General features: G+C 39.2%; 2 protein-coding genes across 2 annotated transcripts; both read left to right on the top strand.

Moving 5' to 3' along the window:
- The first annotated feature begins 362 nt into the window (after positions 1 to 362).
- Positions 363 to 989, top strand: LOC108239217 (histone H3-4-like). Its single transcript, XM_037978700.1, has 2 exons — positions 363 to 799; positions 944 to 989. Exons 1-2 carry the CDS (start codon positions 363 to 365, stop codon positions 987 to 989), a joined length of 483 nt encoding a protein of 160 aa, XP_037834628.1.
- Positions 990 to 1,851: 862 nt separating this feature from the next.
- Positions 1,852 to 6,692, top strand: LOC119617501 (centrosomal protein of 290 kDa-like). The gene has a single exon (XM_037978539.1). It carries the CDS (start codon positions 2,170 to 2,172, stop codon positions 5,962 to 5,964), a length of 3,795 nt encoding a protein of 1,264 aa, XP_037834467.1. The 5' UTR covers positions 1,852 to 2,169; the 3' UTR covers positions 5,965 to 6,692.
- The last annotated feature ends 2,494 nt before the right edge of the window (positions 6,693 to 9,186 follow it).

Here is a 9,186-nt window from a genome sequence, read left to right as displayed (position 1 = left end):
TATCCATGAAGCCTTGACCGTCCACAGCTGCTCTATTCCTCTTTCAGCCCTTAGTATTTCTCAAGCTTTTCGTGCTCCTTCTTCCTGATGGTACAGCCGCTTGGGACTGCTACATCTATCACCACTGCCTTCTTCTGTATCTTGTCAACCATCACAATGTTTACTTGGTTAGCCATCACCTGTTCATCACTCTGAATTAGGAAGTCCCTCAGTATCTTAGCCCTGCCATTCTCCACCACCCTTGGTGGAGTCATTTACTTTTACAGTGGGACGTATAGGCAATAATCATCAGTGATGTTCCTGTACTTCTGTATGTTATTCCAGCCACTATATGTGTACAAAAATTCTGTTTGTTTCTGGACATGAAAGTGAGCACAACATCAATCTGCAGCGATGCTTCAAAGTGGCTGCATGTTGGAGTAGCTCTGTTACAATCATTCTGCAAGCAGACCGCCTGTAAATTCACTGGAGGTAAAGCTCCCCGGAAGCAGCTCACCACCAAAGCTGCCCGCAAGAGCGCCCCGGTCGATGGAGTGAAGAAGCCTCACCACTACAGGCTCAGTACCGTGGCTCTCAGGGGGATCCACTACTACCAGAAGTCCACCGAGCTGCTCATCCGGAAGCTGCCCTTCTGGCGCCTGGTCCAGGAGATTATCCACAACTTCGAGACCGACCTGCGCCTCGACAGCTCGGTCGTCATGGCTCTGCAGGAAGCCAGCAAGGCTTGCCTGGTGGGGCTCTTTGAGGACAGCAGGACTGAGGACACATCAGGACAGACTGCTACAAGAGATCCTTTCTGCCCACAGCCATCAGCATCTAGAACAACTCTTTAATGAAACCAGGATTATGAGCTACAATAACATTTAATTTCCCTTTGGGATTTATAAAGTATTTTTGAATTAAATTGAATTGAATTCTGGAGTCCAAAGTTCTTCTGTATTAGGGTGGAGCCTAAGTTGTTCCTGTCTCCAGGCAACAGCAAAGCATGATGACCTCATCAGTGACATCATTAGAATGTTGCCTTGCAAACTGCACAACAGTTTTGTTAAAAGCTGCACTATAAAGTCATCCAGTATAAAAATACCATTTGAAGAACTTGGAGATAACCAACGACAAGAACAGCAAAAAACTTTTCAGTTTTAAAGAAGGAGGACAAAAGGAGGGTACAGTTAACAGCACTAATTACCATTAGATAGGATTTACAAATATAACACCTAACAAAATGCAGTACAACAATAAAACCAACAATTAAATTAAACAATATAGTAGTATTTAATTAAAACTCTATGTAACAAATTTACAAAAACTTACAAAAACTAAATAACAAAGAACCTAACTCAAAAGCTTTTAGTCAGTAACAAACTTAACAAAAACAAAGGTTTCTATAAGTAAGATTTCTGGGCCTGTCTCAAGAAACTTACAAAGATGTTCACAGTCAGGCCTCAAACCAAACACTTGATCAAAAATAATAATAACAACTAGTTTGAATTAACAAACATTTTAACCAGCAACTAATAAGCCAGGTTCAAACGTTTCACAAGACACCCAAACGAAGAGGCAAGCTGGTCAGATTCCATTTACAGGAGAGCTGGATTTAAATAAATGGGCCACTTCTGTGGTTGGAGGAGCAGGAAAGAATCAGTCCAACCAGAAAACAGAGGGGTGTCCAATGGGAGGAATCAATCCAAGATGTGGAACCACATAACAGGGCCAGCAAATCAGCAACCTGTCAAGCACAGCATTATTCAAAGTGATTGGCAGGCTATAACAATGAGTGATGTCATCAGTGACATCATATGTAGTGTCATCAGTGACATAATCAGGATCTTGCCTTTGAAGTCAGAATCTTCACAGCATGCTGGAATGATGCTTCATTTATTAGTCATCGAATGATAACTGGAGATTACCAAGAAGTAAGGTACAAACTTTTTACTGTGTGTTAAAATATATTGTTTCGCATTCACTGTATATAATATAAGTCTTTCCAGCTGTATATTTGTTTTGAAGAGTTCTGAGTGCTTGTTTAATTTCTTTAAAAGTATTTTTGTGGTGTATGCTGTAAAACATTTGCACAAAGAGCTTTTATTTGATCTGCCCTGACTTTCTCTATATTCACTGTTCATTCCACTTAGTTTCACATTAATTTTGGCCAGTTTAAACAGTTATATAATGGCCACAATGCTTGCTTTGTTTGATTGGGATAAAGTGTCAAAACTTGACCCAGTGGCTCTGGATAAGTTCAGCGAACACGAATTGGATGAAATAATTGACAAATTTACTTTGACAGAAATATGGGAACTGGAAAATAAAACACCAGATGACATAGTTCATGCTTTTAAAGTATTTCAGAGCCTGTTAAAAATTAAACAGAGACAACTTTCTGTTGCCTTAAATTTTTTGGAGGAAATCACTGAAGAAGATGCAAGAACCGAGAAAGAACTTCGCACAAAAGTGAAAAAACTGGAAAAACAGCTTGAACTTTTTGGCACAGACACAAAAACAGACAGCCTTAAAACAGATTTTAGCAAGCTTATGTTTGAGCTTGACGACAAGGACAGAGAATTAGAAAAATCAAATACAATCATTAAAACTGAACAATTAAAATCTTACAGGTTGGCTAACAACTTGAAGGAGAAGGAGGATGAAGTTTATATGCTGAAAAATTCACTGTTTAAACTTGAAAAAGCGAATCACCAGCTCCAATTAGATGTGAAGTTCTATCAAGAAGAAACAGAGGAGAGAAGCTTACTTGTCTCCAATGAAAAGTACAATGATTTGAAGAAATCATTGAAGCTGTCCAACGAACAGCTTAGCAAAAGTTTGGAGGACATTGAAAAAGTCAAAAATGAAAAAAAAGAACGTGAAAATTTAATTGAGCGCTTAAAAAAATCTCTTGAGCAGGCAACAGAGGAAATGGAAAAGATGACAGAAAGATGCAATAATATGTCAAGGGCTTTATACAAGTCTGATAAAACTGAAGACCAACTAAAGATTGAAAGAGATCAGGCAAAGTTCGAAGTTCAAAGGCTAAAACAAATCATTCATAGAATGACAGAGTCAGATATCAAAGCCAAAGAAATGGAGTGCATGAAAATAGTCAAAGCGAAGGACCAAGAGATTTCTGACCTAAAGCAGCAGCTGGATTCAGCCATGTCTGAATTATATGAAAATGATATTCCTCTCTTAAAGCAGGCCATTAATAAAAAAGATTATTTAATAAACTTGCAAAACGAGCAACTGAAAAAGTATACAGAGGAAATTGAGGAAAATATTGTGCTCACTAATGAGCTAAAGACAGCTATAACACAAAACAAGCTATTGTCGAGACTCTTAAACAATATACAAAATCTGGAATCCAAGCTGGAAGCTGCAGAGACTAGAGCAAAGCAAGCAGAGCAGGCGCTAAGACTGGATGGAAAGGAAAAAGATGAGTCTCTCGCTGAAGCTTCTATCAAACTGAGCCACTATAAATGTGGTACCTACGCCCTAAATTTGGCCTTTAAGGACTATAAGGAGTGGAAATGTAAACACAAAATGAAAGATTCAGAGGACATGGCAAGAGTAATGAATAATCTTGAGATGAGAATAAAGGACCTTTTAGAAGAAAACAAGGATTTGACGCATACAATAGTTCTGAATCACAGGCTAGAAGAAGTTTTGAAAGAGTCCAGGGACCTCAGAACCCGCAGACAGGTGGGAAACAAATTTCTCACCAAAGAGACTGAACAGACTGATAAGACAAGACTGAATCAAAAAGAAGAATGGAAACAAACAAAGGAGAAAAAAACTGCTCCTGCAGAGAAAACAGCTACCTGTCAGGTTCGGGACTGCTCTCTTCAAGAACAGATAACTGATTTGCATAAGGAACTAGAAAGTTCACAGAAAAAATTTTACAAAATAGCCCAAGCATGGGACAGTGCTGAGGAAGCAAATGGCGTTAGCAGGGCAGACATGGCATCAATTAGTGTTAAAATGTCATGCACCTCAAAACAAATCACTGATTTAGAAATGATAGAGTTCAAGCAGAGAGCTGAGCGTGCCCAAAACACATGTGAAACCTTAAAAAACTCTCTCAAGGAGGTGGAAAAGCGTAATTTAGAGTTAGAGTCAGAGAATGAAGAGTTAAAAAGAAACATGGAGACTAAAAGAAGGGAGGGTCAGAGAAACAAACCAGCAAACTACAACGCACTGAGTAGTGTCAATCAAAATAGAATTAAAGAGTTGGAGAAATCAGAAGAGGAGCTTCGCATCATTGTTCATAAGCTTCAGGGCGAGTGCTCAAGATTTGAGGGAAAAATGTTAAGATATTATGAGGACAGTGCAAAGACCAAGGAGGAGGGGAAAAGGGCTGAAAAGGAGAGAATAAAAGCAGAGGAAATAGCCAAGGAGCTAAAACTGAAAATTCAAAAGCTTGAAAAATTAGTTTCCACGTCAAAAGATGGAACTGAGGGACAAAAGAAAATTGATTTGGGCAATAAGACAAAAAATTATCACTTACATAAAACAGGAGCAGAATCTGTGTTTGAAAAAGACAGGGAACTGATCAAGCACCTTGAGAACGTTGTAAATGAAAAAAACCAAACCCTTCTTTCACTTGAAAAAAATATGCAGAAAATCAAATGTGAACATCAGCTTGCATTAAATAAATTAAATGTGGAGTTGGACCATCAACAAGATCAGTACAAAAAACTTCAAAATGAAATATTAAACATTGTGGCGATATGTAGTGAAGATGCAGGAACTTCACAGGATCATATGATACCTGTGTCTAATCAGTTAGCATTTGGTTTAGATAGGATCAGAAAGTGTGTCAGTTCCACTTTGGTCATGCAGGCCACTTGCAAAGATTTGGAGGAGAAGTTACAAAAGAAAGACGCTGCTCTGAAAAAGGTAGACCATAACATCTGGTCCAATCATAAAGTCATCAATGACCTACGTTTTCAGCTCCTAAATTCTAGTGAGAGAGACCAGTCATTAACTAACCCTCTCCTCAGCACAGCTCACCAGAACATCCTGGATCTCCAGGAGCAGATTGTCCAAAAAGACAGCACAATAGATAGATACAAATATTTACTTTTTCAATCTAACACTGAACTAAATGATCTCAAAAATAAACATGACCAAGAACTGACAATGTTGCATGAACAACTGGCTTCAGAAAGTGCACGTTTTAGGAATCTGACCACTCAGTCAGAGCAAATGATCCAAGAGCTCCAAACTAGCCAGAAAGTCCAGAATACTGTTAAAGCCAACTCTCTCTGCAACATCAGTGTAGAAGAACTACAAACTCAGCTAACACAAAAAAACAAAGAACTCAAGTCTCTTGGCAGAGCTTTGTTGGAGCTACGAGCAAAATTTCAGGCTACTGAAACAATGCAACAGGCCTCAACCAGTCATCCAAAAGAAGTTGAAAGTCCTGATATACAGAATCAGGTTCAGAGGCAAACAGCATCTCTAACGGTACAAGTTCAAAATATGAATAAGAAACTTGAAACTGTTGCGGAGTCTGTAAAAACAGCCACAGATTCCAATGCTGCCCTGAAAGAAAAAGTGGAATGCCTTACTCAAGACATTTGTAGAAGTGAGAAATCCCTGAAACGCCTTCAGATTGAACAGAATGAACAACAAAATGAAATTAAGGGGCTCAAACAAGAAATCCAAGAACTCAGAAATAAACAACCGGGGACTGAAAGTGTGCAAACAAATAGCAGGTCAGGGGCTTATTTAAAAGATCAGCTAGCAATGAATAAAAAAAAGACTCAACTACAGATGACTAGGGTCTGGAGAGCTAAAATGGACAGGCTACAAAAATCTTTAAAGGAGAAGGAACAAGAGAATGAAGCTCTTGCAAAAAAATACAACTCTTTGAACGATCTGCACACCAAACTGGTTAGACAGAAAAATGCCCTAGATAGAAAACTCAAAGTTCAAACTAGAACTCGTGGTACGCTGAGGAGGATCTGAAAGTAAACAAGCCGGCACAACCTGTCCTCCTTTCTCAATAATAATACTAATAAAAAAAATAAAGAAAGACACCAAAAAAAATCAAATTAAAACCAAAACATTCTCTTTCTGTTTGGGCACCATTTTAACTAATATTCACTATGGAGGGTTCCCTTCCACAATTTTTGAAAATAGTTTGTTGTCAACTCTAAATTGTGCCTAGGTGTGAGTGAGAGCGAGAGCATGAATGGTTGTTTGTCTTGTCTGTCTGTGTCCCTGTGATGGACTTGCAACTTGTCCAGGGTGTCCCCCACCTCTCACACAGTGATGGCTGGAGATAGGCACCAGCTCCCCAAGACCCGGAAAGAAGAAGCGGGTAAAGAAAATGGATGGTTTGCTTGTTTATGCAGGCATGGCGGTCAAGTTTCAGTCAAAAAAACCTGCATATTAAGTAAACTGGGCACACTAAATTAAGTATGTGTGTATCTGCTGGGTTGTTTAAAATAAACATTTTTTTATTATTATTTTAGAGCTGCACAATGGCTGATTAGCACTACTGTCTTCTTGCAAGAAGGTCCTGGGTTTTATTTCCACCTCCAGCCTACTGCATGAAGTGTGCATGTGTGGGTTTTCTCCGAGTGCTCCGGTTTCCTCCCACACTTCATAAATATGTCTTATGTTAGCTGGTGGTCCTGTGCGTGTAAATGGTGAGTTTACACACACCGACTCTCACCCATTGACTGCGGGGATAGACTCCCGCTCCCTGCAACCCTGCACAGGTTAAAGCAGGTAAAAAAAAAAAGAATAGAAGAATTTTTCTTTGATGGCCACAGTTTTAAATGTATATGTGTTTATCTTGTAATTAAAATACACTTCTTAAATTTGAATGAGCTTTCAATAAATTTATATTAAGTAAATTTCCAAATAAATTTCTGTATGGCACTAGTTATGAAATCACTGTATAGAAATTAATGTTCAAACCTTTGTCTTTTCATTATATTGTCTAGTTTTTAAAATGGACTTTGCTTTGTGCAGTTCTGTGAGGTCATGTTGGAACCGGATAGAGCCATCCCCAAGCTGATCCCTCAAAATTGGAAGTATGAAATTCTTCAAAATGTCTTGGTCTGCTGAAGCATTAAGAGTTCCTTTCACTGGCCACATGAAGTTTGGAGGTCTGTAGCTGTTTCTCTGCAAAACATTGGTGACCTCTGGGCACTATGCACCTCAGAATCTGCTGAGCCGGATCTGTGATTTTACGTGTCCTACCAATTTGTGGCTGAGTTGCTCTCGTTCCCAATTACTACCACGTTGTTATAATAGCACTAAGAGTTGACTGTGGAATATTTAGTAGCAAGGAAATTTCACAACTGGACTTACTGCACAGGTAACATCCTGTCATGGTACCACGCTGGAATTCACTGAGCTCCTGAGAGCGACCCATTCTTTCACAAATGTTTGTAGAAGCAGTCTGCATGCCTGGGTGCTTCATTTTACACACCTGTGACCGTGGAAGTGATTGAAAAACCTGAATTCAGTGATTTGGATGGGTGAGTGAATACTTTTGGTAATAGTTTAATCTTCTTGTATTTGGATTTTACTATATTTGTGTTGTTTGTAGATGTTTTTGCTTTGTCTGCATTTTAGATTTTTGTTTGTTTGTTTGTTTGTTTTTAATAGAGATGGTTTTCAAAACCAAACCAGAACAAGTGGAGTGTATCTATAGTTCAGTTCCAAGACCTCCTCCCGGTTTGCATTGTTTCCTGTGGTAAAGGGTGTGTATGAGGTCAGTTGTAGGACACGTGTTTGCAGATCATCAGTGTGTGTGTGTGTGTGTGTGTGTGTGTTATTAACTCATTACATCATGATTACACACACTGTCTAGGGACTTTGAACAGGTTCTAACCAGATTGAACATTTGGTCCATGGACATGCCTAAAGACCATGGAGGTCTGCAGAAAATTGTTGAGACATTTTACCCCTGATCAAAGTTCTGATGAAAAGGGACACACTTTTCATATGATCCTAAAAAGTAAAGAAACAAGTGATGAGAATCAGAGGATGAACAATCCAGGAAGGATAGTTCAGACCCCAAACATGTGAAAGATCTCAGGGATTTTGTTTTAAATTTATAAATTTTTTTCAGAAAGATGTCGAGCATTGGGTGACATGGAATATTAAAGTCTTATGTGATGCCTGAGGTGTTTTGTTTTGTGTTCCTGTGAAATAGGACCATTGATTTGTAGAGGAGTATGTCATCGAGGCTGAGCTGTGAGCTGCTCTTTCTTTTGTGTTACCCACCAATTAAAAGCTGGCACTCAAAAAATAATGAGAGGAGTGGGAAGAAATAGGAGTAAGAATGAAAGAGACCATACGAGAGGAGGATCTTGAATAAAACATAACAGAGAAGGTGATGGATGGATGATTGGGTGTGCTTTCCGGCCCTGCTGATTGCAAACCAGTGCATACAGTACTGAATGCTCCTGCATGCTTCCGTGTGCAGAAACACAATAAATATAAACTGTTATAACGCAACATGTGCATGATTATCAACACGTGCATTTATACATACATGCTGCAAATGCATCTAGTAAGCGACAACGCTGGATTTCACTTTAAACCCAAGGGAAATTACCACAATCTTAATCAGTCACACATCCAACTGCAGCTCTTCATGCCTGAACAGGCTCTCTGTCCACTCACCCTAGTCCAGGTTTTGGTGTCCCTGGGCTGGCCACACCAGCTTCTGTCCCTGTCCAGCACCAGGTACCAGCTGGTCTGAATGGGCACCTATTATACCTCCGTTATTAGACTTGGGAAATGGAGACATTTAACACGAGTGCAGCTGAGACTGAAGCCCCCACGGCCCTGTGTGTAAATTGCATTGCCCCCACAAACAATCCTATTAAATTATGACCACTGAGAAGAGACTGGTTCTGTAAAACAAGGTCTTTGTGGCCTAGTATTAGCAGCTTTTATCATTTCATGTGTTTGATTATTGAACAGGAATAATCAAATACATGATCATAGTGTGATAAGAAATATGCAGCAACTTTAAATGGTTCCTCATAACCTCTTCTGAATAAGCTAAATCACAGGTTCTGTGATTTTGTTTTGTTTTTTTGCTGTAGCTGTTACAGTTTCTTAAAGCTCTTTGGTGAATATTTTTCTCAACACAGATTTTCTCTCATCTGTTTTACCTGATCTGTAAGGAGCGTCTGTGCTTGTTTGTTGTTGTTTAGGCTG

Source organism: Kryptolebias marmoratus, linkage group LG12, assembly GCF_001649575.2.
Source record: "Kryptolebias marmoratus isolate JLee-2015 linkage group LG12, ASM164957v2, whole genome shotgun sequence".
Taxonomy (NCBI): Eukaryota; Metazoa; Chordata; class Actinopteri; order Cyprinodontiformes; family Rivulidae; genus Kryptolebias; species Kryptolebias marmoratus.
Note: the sequence above shows the minus strand (reverse complement) of the source record. Positions and strands in the feature narration are given on the sequence as shown.